This window comes from Hipposideros armiger, unplaced genomic scaffold, assembly GCF_001890085.2.
Source record: "Hipposideros armiger isolate ML-2016 unplaced genomic scaffold, ASM189008v1 scaffold_201, whole genome shotgun sequence".
In the NCBI taxonomy this organism is placed as follows: Eukaryota; Metazoa; Chordata; class Mammalia; order Chiroptera; family Hipposideridae; genus Hipposideros; species Hipposideros armiger.
In genome coordinates, this window is record NW_017731551.1 from 1,955,654 (window position 1) to 1,974,516 (window position 18,863).

Sequence of the window (18,863 nt, forward strand, 5' to 3'; positions counted from 1 at the left end):
CCATAAAATTATTTTCGTTGCTACTCTATAACTGTAATTTTGCTACTGTTATGAATCGTAATGTAAATATCTTTTTGTTTTCCGATGGTCTTAGGCGATCCCTGTGAAAGGGTCGTTCGACCCCCAAAGGGGTCGCTGCGACCCACAGGTTGAGAACCCCTGATCTAGAGGGTTTGTTAGAACACAGTGCTGGGCCCCATCCCCAGAGTTTCTGATCAGTGAGGGGGCGGGAGGGCGGGTACAGAAATTTGAATTTCTGACAATCTCCTAGGTGATGCTGAGGGTGCTGGTCCAATTCAGTGAGTGCGCTTGGAGGATCTTGGAGGATCGAGGCTCCAGGTTACAAATGAGTCCTGCAGAAGGCTGGTTCGCAGCCACAGGGATTCCCCACCTCCTGGCACAGAAAAGAGCTCGCCTACAAACCATTCTGAATTGCCCAGGGAAAAGCAAGTATTTGCAGAATGCTGCCTGCACTTGGAGCAGATAAAATTCAAACAGCAGGAGTTAGAAAAGAAGATGATAGCTTGAAAACTGCAAAGATGGCCTTGAAAGAGGCAGAACTCTCAGGAATCTCAGGCCAAAAGCTTAAAAACAAATCACCTTTTCACTTTTCTCTTCCAGCCACATAACAAATGTTATTTTAACCCTGGCAATACATCCTCCCCCACACAGATGAGGCTTCGACCTGCACAGTGGGTCTCATCTCTGGCTACACATAATCAACTGGGGCGTGTTTGGAAATAACCAAAACCTGGGCCACACCCTCAGAGAGGGATTAGGTCTGACAGGAGGTGGGGCCCCAGGTGACTACTGTGAGGTCAGGGCTGAGCCTAGCTGGCTGCACTTGTCAGATTAGATTCTAAGTTATGTTTCTGAACGATCACCTCTGAGCTGCTGCACTTCACAAGTCAGTAAACACTGGGTTGGCTCTGGGCTCAACAACCAGACCAACAGGAAAAAGATAATCACGTAGGTCTTACATTTTTTACAGAAATTTGTATCAAAATACCCCTTTCCTTCTCACCTTCACCCTCTCTGCTCCCCAACACCTCCTAAGGGGTTGATAAAAAAAATAAAGAGATAATTCACGTGTACAGACAACAGGAAATTGCTCACCATGATATAAATCAGGTGAAAAAGGAACCAGGATGTGTGAAAGATAAAAATCTAGAGAACACAATTAAAAAATAAAACGTCATCAATGCAACAGCCCTAATGAAGTATTCTTTTAAAGCCATGAGGCTCCTGTTCTCTCAATGTTTGTACTTCTGACGTTCATGTTACTAGAGGCAGGGGTGGGTCGCCCAATCTGGAACCCCCAGCAGGGTGAGGGAGACGAGAGCAGACCAGTAGGGAGCACAGAAGCAGGGTCACAACAGTGGCGGAAAAAGAAAGGGTGGAGCTGAGGAAATGGGCCTTCGGTAACCACAACTATTACCAGGAACACACCAGGTGCAAAACAAGAGACTGCCAGCTGCCTGTTGCCGCCAGCTGCCTGTTGCTATGCGGTGAGCCCAAGGTGCAGACGGCTGCAGGCCTCCGTGGGATCTGGTAGGCTGGGGACCCTGGGGAGCAGAGGGCCAACAGGAGGGAACCAGCCTGCTGCGGATGGGAGTGGCAAGGGGCCTCCGCACAAGGAACTGTGCATATTCTAGCATCGTACTGAGAGGGAGGTTGACAGTGCTGTTGCCACCCAAAAAATCGCCTGTCTGTTACTGTAGACAAAGTCCCCAGTTGTGACTTATTTCTCCAGTCCCCTAAATTAGTGGTCCCAAACCTTGCTGCCCATGAGAAACACCGAGGGACTTTTTTTAAAAAACCAATGCCTAAGTCATACCCCATATCAATTACACGAGAATGTTTAGGGGTGGGAGCCCGGCATCAGTATTTTTTTTGAAGATTCCCCAAGTGATTTCCATGTGCAGCAAAAGTTTGGGAACCATCTGTATCAGGGTTGAGAAAAAGTGTAGGAAGTGACCAAGGTCAAAGGTAGAAAGTGGTGGTGGCATTGCTAAAATCTTGATGATTAGAGAAAGTAGGTCACGCAAGGCTCTTTTCCTGGCACATGTCCCTTCCCCTGTTGCCAAACGTCCCAACATAAATCCCCTTGGAAGTTAAGAATATTACAATAAACTAGAGAGAAAGATTAACTGGTTTACAGCGTTTGAGGATTCTTTGAAAAAGGCAGGGACAGAGGGTTCTAGAATAGTCTGCTGTTTGCGACACACAGGATGGGCTCAAGAACTCTTGATGGGGTGACTGCCATGTCCACGGTTTCCTCTACGTCTTGTGGTTCTATTATAGACATAACAGATATGTCACCCTAACCTTGGAAAAGAACAATACTTTCTTCACCTTTGCTCACTCTGCACTAAAGAACTGATTTCTGTTTTACTCCCTCACGCAATGAAGCTCACCACTGTGCGCCCTCCCTAAAAGAGTCAACTATGCCATTGTAGCATGAAAGCAATGTGTAACCAATGACTATGGCTGTTCCCCAATAAAAAAATTTAAAAAAAAGAAAAGAAAAGAAATCGTTAGGATGATAGTTAAAACGCAGATTCCCAGGCCCCAACCCACACCTTCAGAGCCAAAGTTCTGACTTGGGAATCTGTATTTTAATCAGTTCTCCCCAGATGATTCAGATATACATTGAAGTTTGAGAAGTACTGTTCCAATGCTGGGGGCCACCCAAAACTTGTCATTAGCATGTGAGGAAAACAAAAAACAAAAAACATTTCAACCCTTTATGTTTATTTTTTATCTAAAAGAGTCCAAAATCATTGCCTGGGTTGAGAACAGTAGAGGAGTGGAGGGGATTAACTGGTTAATTTAGAAAGGGTACAAGAGAACCTTTAGGACAGATACAAATGTTCTTATGTTGATCCCTGGTGTTTACATTTGTCAAGACTATTCAAACTGCAAGTTTAAATGGATACATTTCATTCTATGTAAATCAATACGGTTGATTTTCAAGTTTTTCTAAGAGGTAAGAAAATAGCAAATATTTAATATACAAATTAAGAGTTATACATTTTATGATTAAATAAATGTACATAGTAGGAGCACGTGGTCAAAATGCACTCTGACAGGGAGGGGTGAGGAATGAAAAGTCTTGGAAACTACTTCCCTAGATGACCTCTCTTAGCCTGATTTTCTGAGTTGGTCTGAAATGTATTGAAAATCTCTTCCGAGCAGGGAAGTGATAGAAGATGGTGAAATGGGTCTCTATTCTCTCCTCCTAACCCAAGTTCAGCTCCTCTGGTTAAACTGATTTCTCAGTAGGCCTGAAATCCTAGGTCTTGCTGGCTTCTTTTGCTACTTTTTCCATCCCCATCTCGGGGCCTTGCCAATTCCAAAGTAGCCGATAGGCAAAGATCAGAGATACCTACTTGGAAGTAAATGTGGTCAGAAGCAGTAAGTAAATTAGAATCCTGTTATAGGAGGGAAAAAATAAACACCTATGCTTATTTTTAAATGTTTAATTTTGCCCTCTTCTATGTTATATAAAAAGCAGAAAATATTTCATCATCAGATGCTTATGTGTCACTAAGATTTTATCAGAATTCACAGTATCATTTATAATGTCATGGATTCTTAGCTTAATTTCTGCAGAAAGCTGCGGGAAATGATGTCAAATTTGATCCAATTAAAACAAACATGAAGCGGGCCGGCCGAGTGGCTCAGTTGGTTAAGAGTTGGCTTAAGAGTGCGAGCTCTGAACAACAGGGCCGCGGGTTCAATTCCCACATGGGCCAATGATGCTGCGCCTGAGCTAAGCTGTCTTTGAGCTGCCAACAGGTAGCAGGATAGCTCAGCTGGTGTAACAACAAGATTGCCTGTTCAATGGTGGGCTATGCCCACCAGCAACTAAGATTGAACACAGCACGTTGAGCTTAGAGGCCACGAGCTGCCGACGGGAAGCCAGATGGCAATTGGCACCCCCGACAACTAAGATTGAAGAACAACAACTTGGCTGGTCCCCTTCCCCAATTCCCCAACACTATTCCCCTCCCCCAATTCCCCAATAAAATCTTTACCAAAACATTAAGCAAATCTGAAAAGTGAACGAAAGTTCCCAAATAGTCCTGGTGGGGCACACATCCCTTTGTGAGGTGATGTCACAGAAAATAGCATGTCTCTAATGACAATGTGACTCCATGGACAGAACACAATTAGGATCATTAGGAACTTCCAGGAAGATGCCTCCTGGGTAAATACGTCCACGCAAATGACATGTAAATTTGCAAAAGTAAAAGGCAAACCTTGAAAAACGCAATGCTAAGTGAAAGAAGCCAGACACAACGGGACAAACCTTAGGTATGATTCCACTTATAGGAAACATCCAGAATAGGCAAATCCACAAAGACAGAAAGTAGATGCAAGGTTACCAGGGGCTGGGGACAGGAGCAGAGTGAGGATGGGGGGCTTCTTTCTGGGGTGATGAAAATGTTCTAGAACCAGACAGCCGTGGAGGCTGCACAACATCGTGGATGTATGTATTGCCACTGAACTGTACACTTTAAAATGCTAAAAAATAAAGGCTACTACAGACCAAAATAAACAGAGCTCTAAGATGACAAACCAAAAAAACTTGCAAATAAGAAGCAACTACTAAGAACTAGATACCAAGTAAAACAGACTTTAAAAACAAGCATTATAAGGCTGGCCAAGTGGCTCTTGGTTAAGAGCTCACTCAAGGGTTTGAGCTCTGAGCAACAGCGGTTGGAGTATGGCCTGAGCTGAGCTGCCACTGAGCTCAGCTAAAAAAAAAAAAAACAAAAAGCAAGCATTATAACTTAAAAGGCCTGGAGACCCAGAATATATAAAGAATTAAATCCACAATGAGGGCCGGCCGAGTGGCACGATGGTTAAAAACTGGCTTGGGACGCCAGAGAGCCCTGGTTTGGATCCCACATATGAGGGCCAGTGACACTGCCCTCCACAGCTAAGATGCTGAACAACAACAGCTCAACCAGAAGCCAGCGACTGATCTGCCTCACCCGGGAAGAGCGCAATGATGGTGCCAACTTGGGCCAGTGAAGCAACGTCCTCTACAAATAGACTGAACAACAAAAGGACAGCAACTTGTCTGTTCCCCTTCCCCCAATTCCCCAGCACTGTTCCCATGCCCCCAATTCCCCAATAAAAATCTTTAAAAAAAAACCAAAAACACAATGAGGTACATTTCACATTCCCTGTATTGGCACAAATCTTAAAAGGCTGATGACATCAGCTGGCGAGGATATTAAGCAAGGGAATACTCATATTCTTCTGGTGGTATACAACTTGGTATACACACTTAGAAAACAATTTGGGATTATTGCATACTTAAGTATGGAAATTCCACTACTAGATACCTAGGGAACTCTTGCGGGTATACACAAGGCAAAATACACCAAAACGTTCAATGCATCATGGTTTGTAATAGCAAAAAATTGCAAGCAATCTATATTTTAATGAGAAAACTGATATGTAAATTGTGTCCATTCATACAGAAGAAAGCTATACATTTGAACAAACCAGTGTAGTCCCTCTTCTAAAATTTGTGGGGCTGGAGTAAGACAAAACGGAGGACCATGCACCAAGTGTCTAAATACTTAAAACTGATTAATCAAGCTAAGAAATGACTCAATAAAATATGTTCTATCCTCCTATTTGGACAAACAGACTTTCATAACAACCTGGAGGGCCAAGTTGGAATTTAGAATTCTCAGACTCCTCTACGATAGGATATAGCAGAAGGAAGAAAATCAGCCTTGGCTCCCAACTCCAACCCCCCACTTCTCTTCCCAACCCAGGCTCTGTGCCACACTGTTGGTGCCATCCTACAGAGGCAATGGACATGCCAGCCAAACTCCTGCCACGTGTAGGAAGACCTGGGGAAGAAGCCCACACAGTGGACTTGGGAAATCCAGGGACCCTGGAACCCAGAACATGGACTAGGACGTGGTGGGGCCATGAGTTAGTTCTACTGAGTTGTCGGAAAAGTCATGACGTATTTTTTCTATGTTTTTCGTTGCAAAAATGTGTCATTTTTCCGACAATCCAATAGATGTGCATGATTCCTTGGCCCCATGGACTCCTCAAAAAGTCAGGACACAACTAGAGGAGGGCCAGAACTAGGACCTTCAGAGCAGAGGGCGCAGGGCAGAAGTCCATCTTGCCCAAGTTTCAAGATGGTACAGAAATAGGGCTCCGTATATTAGGGGTGAGTCTCTGAAACACGATGCTGCACAGAACAAGAAGGAATTAAGCAAGTATTTGCATATCTAGTATTGATGTCACTTATAGGCTTAAAAACAGGAAAAACAATCCTAAATATTGCTTATAAATACACACATAAGTAAAAAATAACAAATGAGGAAAAGAAAAACACCAAATGCACAACAGTAAATTGGTACAGCCATTGTGGAAAACAGTATGGGGGTTCCTGAAAAAAATTACTATATGATACAGCAATCCCACATCTGGGAATTTATCCCAAGGAAATAAAATCACTATCGTGAAGAGATATCTGCACTCCCGTGTTCATTGCAGCATTACTCATAGTAGGCAAGACCTGGAAACAACCTAAGTGTCCATCAATAGATGAACTGATAAAGAAAATGTAGTATATATGTATACAATGAAATATTATGCAGCCATAAAAAGAAGGAAATCCTTCCATTTGTGACATGTATGAACCTAAAAGACATTATGCTAGGCGAAATAAGCCAATCAACAAAAAGACAAATACTGCATTCCCTCACTTATACACAGAATCTTTAAAAAAGCCAAATTCATAGAAGAGAGTAGAATTGCCAGGGATGAGGGAGTGCAGGGAATGGGGGGGATGTTGGTCAAAGGGTACACACTTTCAGTTATAAGATGAATAAGTTTTGAAGATTTAAGGAAAAGCATGGTGACAACAGTTAACAATGTATAGCTGAAATTTGCTAAGAAAGTTGATCTTAAGTATTCTCACCATCAAAAAAAAGGGGTGGGGGTAAACGGATGAGGTGATGGATAGTTTAATTAGCTTGATTAAGGGAATTATTTCACAATGTATATGTATATCAAAATATCACATTGTATACTTTAAGTCTATACAATGTTTATTAGGCAATCATACTCAGTAAAACTGGAGGAAAAATAAGAACAGTGTTTGTCTCTAGTGATCACCTCTACAATGGGGGAGATGATCAAGGAAGAGAATTCGGGGGGGGGTTATCCGTGTAATATTCTATTTTTATATCTGATTTGTGGGCACACAGATATTTATTGTATGATTTATATATTTTCATAAGACTGAGATATTACATAATAAAAACTTTAATGAGAAAATTACTTTAAAATTAAAACACAACATACCATTTTATACCCTTCACATTGGCATAAATCAAAAAATAATGCCACCTGCTAGTTGGCCATAAAATGGGGGAAACAGGGACTCTCAAACATGAAAGCATAAATTGGTACAATCGCCTTTAATATAAATTTGTCAGAATCTGGAAAAGTTGAAGCTGTGTAGCCATTCAACCCAGCAATTTTATTCCCTAATGATCTACCGCGATAAGCTCCTGCCACAAGCACCAAGACATGTATATTCTTGTAGCAAAAAAATGGAAATATCCCAATACCAATTATTGGAGGAACAAGTACTGAACTGTGGTATGAATCCTATGATGAAATACTATACAGCTGGCAAAATTAATGAACTAGAATCTTATGAGATATCCAAAACATAACATTGAGTAAAAATTCTAAAACACATAAAACAACAGTATACTTTGGATCTGGATATAAATATATAAGTGAGTAAATTATAAAATTATGGAAGGGCAGGATAAACACCAAAATCATGATTGAGGTTGCTTCTGGGAAGAAGGGGAAATGACAATAGGAAAGAGGGAAAAAAAATAACATTAGGTCTGTTATGGCTTTCATTTTATTTTAAAAGATAAGAAGCGAAAATGAAAAATGTAAACATTTATTCTTGGAGGTGAGCTATAAGCTTACGATTCTACATATAACTTTTGTTATGTTATATACCCAGGATATATACTCTGATACTTGTTTTATTCTTTGCACTTTGCGGGGTGTGTGTTTTTTTCCTTCAATTTATGAAATAGTCAGTTAACCCTCTTCTCTTCTACCCACCCCACCCAAAGTTGCAATCAACTACAAGAAAGAGAAAGGCATACAAACAGGAAAGAACCCAGAGGAAATAGCCACATTAGCAGAAACCACAAAACCTAGTTGAAGACACTCAGGCAACCTTCTTTAAACAGAAATCATGCTTGCAAAAAAATAACTTGAATTAATAAAAGATCACATTTCACATAGCTATTTGACAACACCAGTAGCTAGTTAACGAGTCATGCAGATCTGGGTTCAATGCTAACTCTGCCAGCTATCTGCTCTGCAACCTTCAGTCAATTTCTTCTAAACAGCTCTGGGCCTGTGTTTCCTTACATTAATATATTGGGACTTATAATACCTACCTCAAGAATCATGGTAAAAGACTAACTTGGGGGCCGGCCGAGTGGCACGATGGTTAAGAGCTGGCTTGGGACGCCAGAGGGCCCCGGTTCGGATCCCACGTCTGAGGGCCAGTGACACTGCCCTCTACAACTAAGATGCTGAACAACGGCTTGACCTGGAGCTGGGCTGCCGTGGGTCGCTGGCGATGGCATAGGCTGCAGCCCCTATGGCAGTGGGTTGCCATGGGCTACCGTGTGTAGCCAGCAGCCAGCGTGAGCAGCCAACAGCCACAGTGAGCGGCCGTCCAGAAGCCGGCGACTGATCTGCCTCGTCCGGGAAGAGCACAATGATGGTGCCAACTTGGGCCAGTGAAGCAACGTCCTCCACGACTAGACTGAAGAACAAAAGGACAGCAACTTGTCTGCTCCCCTTCCCCAATTCCCCAACATTGTTCCCTCTCCCAATTCCCCAATAAAAATCTTTAAAAAAAAAAAAAGACTAACTTGGATACCATCTCTAAAGTGCTTATCAGAGTGCTTCCTACATAGTTATTTGTTCAATAAATGGTGTTTATTGTTTGTGTCAGAAGTGGGATTAGAAGTTCACGCATGGGCATATATTTCAGCAAAGCAAATACAGACATTCAAACTAAGGCACCAAAACAAATAACTATCCAACACTAAACATCAGCCCTTAATGTATAGCTTTATACATTAAAATGTATAGCTTAAAGCAATGTAAGAGAAAAGATGCGAACTACAGTATAGGAGAAATCCCATTTATGAATAACAACAGTATAGAGGAAATTTTATAAGACCAACAAACAGAAAACAGTTTACCAAATGGAATGGAATGGTAATCTCAACATGGTTACCCATTGGTCAACAGATTCCATTAAACTGCAAGCCACAAAGAAAGTCCTTAGACTCCCATGCTTCAAGTTTTAGAAGATAAGGTTTTGTAAGTTGCTAAGAAGGGGGAATATTTTTAAAACATACTTAGGGGGGAAAAAACATATTTTTCTAGGTGTTGAAGCAAGAAAAAAAAATTCCTCCAAGGGTAGATTAAAAATTTGTAATTCTCGGGCCGGCCGAGTGGCGCGATGGTTAAGAACTGGCTTGGGACGCCAGAGGGCCCCGGTTCGGATCCCACATATGAGGGCCAGTGACACTGCCCTCCACAGCTAAGATGCTGAACAACAGCTCAACCTGGAGCTGGGCTGCCGTGGGTCGCCGGCGACGGCGTAGGCTGCAGTCCCTGTGGCAGTGGGTTGCCATGGGCTACCGTGTGTGGCCAGCAGCCAGCGTGAGCGGCCAGCAGCCGCAGTGAGCGGCCGTCCAGAAGCCGCCGACTGATCTGCCTCGCCCGAGAAGAGCGCAATGATGGTGCCAACTTGGGCCAGTGAAGCAGCGTCCTCCACAACTAGACTGAAGAACAAAACGACAGCAACTTGTCTGTTCCCCTTCCCCCAATTCCCCAGCGCTGTTCCCATACCCCCAATTCCCCAAAAAAAAATCTTAAAAAAAAAAAAAAATTTGTAATTCTCAAAAATCAAAATTGATATAAAGGAAATAAAAGTTAATTAAAAACATGACAAGACCAATAAATGTAAGAAATAAAATTTTATCACTTCACTTAAAAAAAAATTACCTGAAGGATCCATCCAAACTTGCATTGACCAAATTATCCCCATATTACATTCTTTTAAAATATAGAAAAGTTCAAGTTAGCAACCCAATTTACAAGCTTAAAATGGTTTTGATGTTTTAAACCAGGCCAAAAAATAAAATAAAATAAAATTCATAAAACAAAAAAAAACCCCTAAAGTTTCTAAACATGTTGTAAGAAACTGAAACAAAATTTCTAAATATATTGGATATGTGATATATTGAAACAATTATGGATTATGGCTGCATAGACATTTTTTCCTGAAAATGAAAGTCAGATTATAAAATAATCAGGGCAATTTGAACACCAACTGGATATCTGATATTAAAATTGTAATTGTAAAACAATGTGATCACTGTACTGTGGTTATGTTAAGAGTCCCTATCCTTTGGTGATAAAGTTATGAGGCAAATGATCCCTTTTTGGTTTAACATAGCACAATAGGGATGCGGGCAATAAACGAAACAAGATTGTCCATATTTTGAAAACTGGTGAAGGGAAATGTTTAAAATATTCATAGTAAAAAATTAAAAGATAAGCAGCATATGTATTTAAAACTTAGGCTAAAAGCCAATGCCAACTGGTGAAACAATTTTCACAACAGATCAACAAAAAACCAAAGCCTTCCAACTCGGTCGTTATTCAGTCTAGTGCTAGAATGTTCCTTCCTTTTCTATCCTCCCTCCCTCTCTTCCCTCCTTCCTTCCTGATTTTACACATTGCTGTGCCTTAGATGTTTGCCTCTATACACATAACTTCCCCAAACCCAGAAATAGGCTTTGAAATTGGTGCCTCACAACATATCCAATACATACTTTTTCATTAACGGAGCACAGTCAAGCACTTTTTAAAAAACTTTTAGTTTTGCCCTAAACAAATAAATTTAAAAAACAACAACACTATCTCATCCACCTCACCCATTTAAAACATGTCTTTTGTATGTTTTATTACATATATTGGGGATGAATAATCTAAAGTTTTTCAGTAACAAGCACACGATCAAAAGTTAGAACCGCCATTTGGGACACTGGGACACCGCTCAAAAGTTTTTAAGGAGGGCACAGTGGGGAAAGTACTATATCAAGAAAAATAACTGAGCAGCAGTACACAGGGACGGCAAAGGTGGAGGGAAGCCTGTGGTAGGGGAGAGACATTCACTAATTCAACAAGGCATTCATTCAGAAGGGAGATAGGAAGGAAGGCCGGTAGGAAGGGGCTACACTTCAATACAAGGCCATGGTGATGAAGGTATTGTGAAGGATGAAGAAGGGTCTGGGGCGAGCGTCAGAGACCCTGCCCTGGGGGAAGGTAGATGAGTTGGACTCATATTAGCGGGATAGTCAAGCCCTGATGCGCAGACACTGGGAGAACCCCGATTCAGGGGGAAGGACTGGGCAGCAGGGCGGTACAAGCGGGAGCCATCTTTGTAGATGTGACAGCTGAACCCAAGAGGGAACTCTCCTAGGGAGACTTGGCAGGCGGGTCAAAAGGCTGAACCCAAACCTTGGGGGGGCACACCTATATTTAGAGGCAAAAAAGAACAGGCGGGAACATAGAAATATCTGCCTGAGAGGTAAGGCGCCCTAGTTCAAAGTGGCCCCAAGAGTGGGAGGTCAACGGTGCCAGCCACCGCGGCGGGACCACGGGGAGAGAACACATCACGGGGACCCTCGAGTAGGACCGTGCCGCTCAGCTGGTGCGGACGAACGTCAGACATCAGAAAGGCGACCACGAGGGGAACGGAGGCGGCTAGGGACACAGGGCCACGCAGAGACCCGCCGCCCGCGGCGCCGGGGACGCCTCCGGGTGCGGGGTGCGGCGGGGGTGCTGGGAGGACCGCAGCGCGCCTGGGGATGGAGGTGGCAGGAAAAGACCTACGAGTCCAGGGTGCGGAGGCATTTTCCTTCGTTCCCAAACCTGCCTCCTAATTCTCTAAGCCCAGGAGGACCCCCAACGTACTTCATTTATGGGGGCGGGGAGTGAAGCGTAGGCTTTGCAGGGGCCACATCGCGTGAGCCATACTCGAGGGGGAGGTCTGGAGGCGCTAGAGGAACGGGGCTGAGAAGTGAGGGGCTGGAGGGAGAGGCCGTGGGGCGCGAGGTCCCCCCCCGCGGGGGACGCCCCTCGCCGACAGCAGCCCCGACAGATCGCCCAGCCCGGGACCCGGGGAGCCGCCCCGCCTTCGCAGCGCACTCACCGCTCCGACTGCGAGTAGTGGCAGCGGCCCAGCAGGTTGAGCTTGCAGAGGTGCAGGTTGCCGCAGCCTTTCTGGCAGTACTTGCGACGGCAGACCCGGGCTCCGGTGGTGGCCACCACGGACCGGCTGACCCCGGCCCTGCCGCCGGTCTCCAGTATCACGAAGCGGTTGGGCCCGGCCTCCTCCAGCACCTCGCAGAGCTGCGCCTTGGGCAGCGCGATCTCGTCCAGCAGCGCGTCCAGGGCCATGCGGCCCCCGTGGGTGCACAGGATTTTGGTGATGAAGCAGCACACCTCAGGGTCCGCCATGGCGCTGCTCCGGCCTGGCCGCCGCGCGGGACTCTGCTCCGGGGAGAATCGAAACTCACAAGGGGGGCGGGGGCGGGGGCGGGCGGCGCTCGAGCTGGGCGCGTCCCGGGCCGGCGAGTGCGCGCTCCCCGCCGCCGTGAGCGGAGCCCGGCGGTTTCGGTTTCCCGCTCGGCTCCGGGTCCCCGGGACGGATGTCCCCAGCCCGATCCCTGTGTCAGATGCCCAGTCAACCGCGACGGCAACCGACTGTTAAGAAAGCGAACGGCGGCGTGGGCAGAGCTGCTGGCGACCGCGGCGGCTCGTACCGCTCCCGTGGGGTTCTAGTCCCCCACGAGGGTGCGGTTCCCCAGCTAGGTCGGGCGAGGCTTCTTCCGAAAAGAAGAGAAAGTAAAAGTGATCCTGGGGCGCCGGTGGAGTGTCTCTCGGCCAGCCCAAGTGGCGAATGACGCGAGTTCGGCAGCCCCCTTGAGGAGCCTTCTCTCCGCCCCACCCATCCGGGGAAAGAACACGGCTAGTGAGCACTTGCTCGGCGCTAGGCGCCTTGCCCCCGGTGTTAGTCAACCTTCTCAACTCCACGAGCTAGGTAGTATTATCCTCACTCTGTGTCTGAGAAACAAACTTGAGCTTACACGCGCTGCAATCATGCTGGAGCCCGGATGCTACCCGAGGTTCCCCCCAAATCTGGCCCCCAGACCCCAGATCGTGGACCTCCTGGCCAGGGCCGATGTGCACTTTCTCCCACACCATCATGCCCTCCTAAAAAATAAATAAATAAAGAGCGATTATTCCTCTCCCTCTCATCTGCCTTCTCTGGAGCTTTTTGAAGAACCATTTCTTGACCTTTCTTGCCTGCCTGTAATCGCTAACCTCGGTGCCCCAGGGCATCGCTTCATTCTCCACAGCACGCAGTCACAGAAGGGCATGTTTGGACCTATCCCAAGATTTCAGTTAGGTTTCTCTCTTTAGATATTTGAACAAGACATTTTCCCCTGTGGGGACCCAGTTGGGCCCCCAGAGTTTGTATACAGATTATTTTAAAGTGAAAACATGTGAGCTACAGAAGATGCTAAAGAAATTTTATCTGAAATTCTCTTCCTCTGACTAAAGCAAAGCCTCCAGAAAATACAGCTACCATTTTTAACCCTCTTCCCAGGGAGTTTCCTGTTAATTCGGTTGCCCAGTGGAGACAGACTGCCCATTGTCATTAGCATCAAAAAGCCCAATAGAACCTTCCATACTCTCCCCGTTGAAGCCCTAAAAAAAAAACCCAAAAAAACAAACAAACAAAAAACCCTTTGGTTAAGTTCAGAGATATAAACTTCTGGGTGTTCCAGTAGTTTTTCCATTTCTGGGAGCTCCCCGCCCCTCCTAACATGTAAATAAATCTAGTCTTTCCTCCTGTTCATCTGTCTATTGTCAGTTAATTTGCAGGCCCCCAAGCACTGGCCCCAAGTTGGAAGAGGAAAAAGTTTTTCTTCTCAGCACTCCCAAGTAAAATAAATGATCAGATCGGAAATAAACCTTTTTTTAAAATGATAGAATATGGTTGTCCAATTAGAAAGTCTTCAGGGGCTGGCCGAGTGGCTCCTGGGTTAAGAGTTGGCTTGGGACGCCAGCTCTGAGCAGCAGGGCCCTAGTTCGGATCCCACATGCGCCCTGGGCAGCTAGAATGGTGAACAACAGCTCGACCTGGAGCTGGGCTGCCGTGGGTCGCCAGCCACAGCGTAGGCTGCAGTGGGGCTGGCCGGCAGGGGCATGCGCTTTTGTGAGCTGCGTGAGCCGCTATAAGCAGCTGTCCAATGGCCAGCGAGCAACTACCTCACCCTGGAAGAGCGCAATGATAATACCAACATGGGCCAGTGAAGTGATGGCCTCCACAACTAGACTGAAGAACAAAAGGACAGCAGCTTCTCTGTTCCCCTTCCCCGATTCCCCAATGCTGCTCCCCTCCCCCAATTCCCCAATAAAATCTTTTTTTAAAAAAAAGTCTTCAAAAAGATCAATACGAATTCTCAGTTTAGTAATTCGCGATAGGTGAACTGTGTCTCTCAAGAATAGAATACTTTGGTATAAAAACCAGCCCAACGTGGGTCCCACACAGGATCATCTGACTTTTTGTCCCCTCTAGCTATTACTTCTATAGTTGCCTTTGATCCACTTGGCCTTATCTGTGGTCTAACAGGTTCCCAGGACAGGGCCCTCACTATCGAATCAATAAAATTCAACATGGTATCTTCCGTGTGGCTCTTACATTAGTCACTCTGAACATGCAGACGTTTAAGTTAAGAAATAGTCACTGCCCTCAAGGAGTTTGTGGTTGGGAAGACATGCAAAAGCATTCCCACATAAGGGAATCCGGTGTTGAAAAGAAAACCACAGGCCCAAAATGACATCAATTGTGCTAAAAACCCATGATACCAAACCTAGATTTAATACCTGATTTAACTACAGTTTTATCCTCTCCCAGGAATACAATTTCAATCTGTCTGGGATTTTCTGGTCCAGCACCAGTAAGGTAATCTGTCAGTGGGCCCTCTCCACCCTCCTCCCACCAAAGGAAGAAGGGGCAGTCTGAATGATAAAACCCTTACCCTTTCCCCCAAAAAAGAGGATGTCCTGGTCTAAAAATAATCCTTTCTCTCTTTTGCTAATAACCAGCCTGCTACACCCTTCTGCCTATTAAAACCTTCCATTTTGTACGACCTTCTCAGAGCACCCTTCCACTTGGGACGCTGTACGATTTCTGAATCTGTTAATAATATCAGTTAGGTCTTCAAATTTACTTAGTTGAATTTTGCTTTCCAAAAGGTTAAATGCTGCAATTGGTATTTAAGACATTTGAGAAGAAAGAGTACAGTTTGGCTAGAATGGTTGGGAATAAAGATATAAAATTCCCCTCAATTTGAAGCCATGAAAAACCACTTATGGGATTGTGAGAAGGGAAAAGGCAGGCATTTGGGGCAATTTTCAAATGTCTGCTGTCACAGGTTGACTTTCTCCAGGAAGCAGACACTGATATGAAGCTCAAAACTGGGAGTACAGAAGGTTTCCTGGGGGTGTAACATCAGAGAAAGTCAAAGGAAGAAGCAACATGGGTCCCTGGGAGCTTTCAGACTGCTGTGCAGACCTCACAAGTCTGCCAGCCCAGCAGGGAGCAGGAGTCCAGCTGTGGGCCACAGCCTTGCTTGGTGATGGGGGAGAGGGGTCCTGGAGAAGTTTGTTTGAGCTCAAACACTAGGACAGATCCTGAAGGTGCTAAAGCTGGAAGCTATTGCCTAAACACACTCCCTGAGTTGGGCAACAAGCCCTAGCTTAAGGAGGATCTGAGTGACATACTGTCAGCTATAGGCCAGCCTTTGCGGCATGTGTATCTCTTTCTCCATATGTGTTCGAGGTACAGCTCCTTTAGGCCTCTGATGGGCCGCTTTTACTGAAAGGAAACTTAGCAGAAGGAAATCAATGGAATGAACTCTAGCCCCTGTCACAGCAACTGGTTGCAAAGCCACCATGGGCCTCATGCTCTGCCTCCACCATTATGCAGTCTAATTCCCCTCACCCTCAGTTACCACCTCAACTTACCTGGGTGGGGACCCAAAATCCTCATTCCTAAGTGCTCTGAGTACCTTCTCAGACTAGGGTTGCTATTCTTATCCTGTCCATTCACAATCACAGTCACAGTACAGCTGAGTACCAACTGACACCCAAATAAGTCACCAGAGTCCACACATATCCCACCCCCCTCGTCTTAATAGTGACCCTACTTCCTTCTGAGGACCAGATCAATTGCCTCTGATAAGACAGCAGTTCTTTGTCTAACCTGTTAGTGTCTGACCACGAGGGGGCCAAAGTGCCTGGTGACAGCCATTACTTGTAATCCAGTGGAATTTTTGCTGTCACTCCAGGCAAGAATGTGCCCCTTTTGGGGACCAACACCTCTAAACCTGCAGATCCCAGAGAGGCCCAAATGGGTCACTGGAATGATGCTAATGGGGGCCACTCATGATTCCACCCCTAGTTTCCAGACCCAATGTACCCTTTCCATTAGGGAAACACCACCATACTAGGCTGTCTGATGAAAGGCACATACTATGCAGTCTTAGAGGAAATGTCATCATTGCAGGGTATTACCTCCATGCTACAGCTTCAGCTGCAACTCTAACTGACCATTCCAATACTTTACCTATCTAGCAGCTGCAGGGGATGGAGTGTGTGATATGACCAGCAGATCCTATATTCATGGGCCCACACCCCTTCTCTGTGCCATAGAGAGAGTCCTCTGCTCAGATGCTGTTACCTGAAATTCTAAGTCTGTGGATCAGGTGATCTTTAAGACCCCAGAGAGTGATGCTACTGAGGCACTGCAGGCAAGGAAAGCAGCCCCGTATTTGGAATCAGTGTCTATTTCTGTGAGAGCAAACTGGTTGCCATTCCAGGGTGGCAGTACTTATATTCGTTTTGGTAAATTGCCGGGGACTGAGAGACCCATCCGGAGATGTAAAGGAGAGGCTGGTGCAAGGCACACTCTCTGGCTGCGTCCTTAGCAAGGCTGGTGCAGCACCTCAGCATACGGAGGAGGTTTCCGGCACCCGCAGGTGGTTTCGATTGGGTACTAAACATCTTGAGTCTCGTGCATTGGTTGCTAACCATCTGCAGCTGACGCCCGGGAAGTTCCTTGCCCAAGGCTATCTCCTCACCTTTCCTGCCCCCACATAAGCAAGACTGTATAAGTAAAGCACAGCTGCTAGACTGGGTCACTGTTCTCCCATCAGGAGATAGCTGTCCACCTAGCCCCCACTTTCAAGTATTTCTTTGTCTGCCTTTCTTAATCCTTCATCACCCCCACTCCGGCCCGTTCGACTAGTCGCACTGGACGCGGCAGTAAACGACAGTCCATGCTGTTAGGTTTTTGCATCAACCCCGTCTCTGCCACCACAGCCTCTTTGTTCAGGTACCCATCAAGCAGCAGTTGGGGGAGAGGGGGCTCTACAAAGGCTGGATACATTAACTGGACAAATTATTTTGTCTAGTTGGCACATCTTTTGTGATAAATACTTACTAGTGGGCTTCAACATGTGATATAAACAACTACCCACTTTGTGTCCACTCCTACAGGTCCATCCATCCTCCTCTATCACAGCCCTTCTTGTCTCTGATCTTATACCTTTTTCTTTCAGGCCCCCTACCCACAGCCAAGCCACTCATCTCTGCCCGTGGATCCACGTATGTTCTCACCTTGGGCCATTCTCCTTCCACGCAGAGTGGATGACCGGATGCACATCCCAAAGCTGCCCCCATGGGGAAGCTTTTCCCTCACCACCGTTCTCTAAGGCCTTCTTCCCTGAGTGAGACTATAATATAGCCGCCATCCATTTTTAGCTTGTACCCACATAGTGAGATGACCCATCCATAACTTGAGCTTGGTCATTTTTTCCCCTCTTTCAGCTATTTATGTGGGACTGCCTCACATAGCCATAGGTGTTAAGCTGGGGGAGGGGTGCCAATGCAACTGTAATGGGTGACATGAAGATCTGGGCTGCTTGCTCATTCAGCTTATGAGTCCTGATGGTGCTCAGTCCCAGATATATCAGTTTCATCTTATGATGGCTATGATGCTGGGCCTGCCTGGCTTTGAAACTTGACGTGTCCAATAGGACCTAGCTCGTGCTGGCCAAGTACAAACCCACGGCCATTTGTTATCTCTACCAGCGCCCAGCAGCAAGCTAGGAGCTGTTTTTCACCACAGCTGGCATAACCTTTGTTCCATAACCCCAGGGGTGTGCATTGTGACTCTTAGGCTGGGACTTGCCATAAATGCCCCACTACATCTTTTCCCATCATAGACACCGTCCACACTCCAGGCCCTGCCAGATGGTACAATCCATGCAGAAGGGCTGTTTGTATCACAGTCTGGACCTGACCTGCTGCACAGCTCTTTCCTTCCTGCTCTGAGCCCCACTCAAAGCTGGACGCCTTCCACGTCACCCAGTACAAGGGCAGCGACAGTCTTCTTAGGTGTAGAACGTGTTTCCTCAAGAACCCAAAGATTCCTAACAGGCTTCGTGCTTCCTTCTTCCTAGTGAGGGATTGAGATGCAGCAATTTCTCTTTTTCTTAGGAGGAAATGTCCCAGCATGCTGCTGACCATCACCGTTAATAGGGCATCAATTTTGCTGGCTTCCAGGAGTCACCTAGCAGCAATTTTGCGCCATCCCCTGGTCCTCGCCA

General features: G+C 45.8%; 1 protein-coding gene across 1 annotated transcript in view; it reads right to left on the reverse strand.

Moving 5' to 3' along the window:
- Positions 1-13,379, reverse strand: part of ZC3HAV1 (zinc finger CCCH-type containing, antiviral 1) — a 61,337-nt gene extending 47,958 nt beyond the window's left edge. The window contains exon 1 of the mRNA XM_019653290.1: positions 12,332-13,379. Coding sequence (XP_019508835.1) covers positions 12,332-12,639 — 308 coding nt within the window. The 5' untranslated portion in view covers positions 12,640-13,379. The remainder of the gene's footprint in view (positions 1-12,331) is intronic.
- Between the last annotated feature and the right edge of the window lie 5,484 nt (positions 13,380-18,863).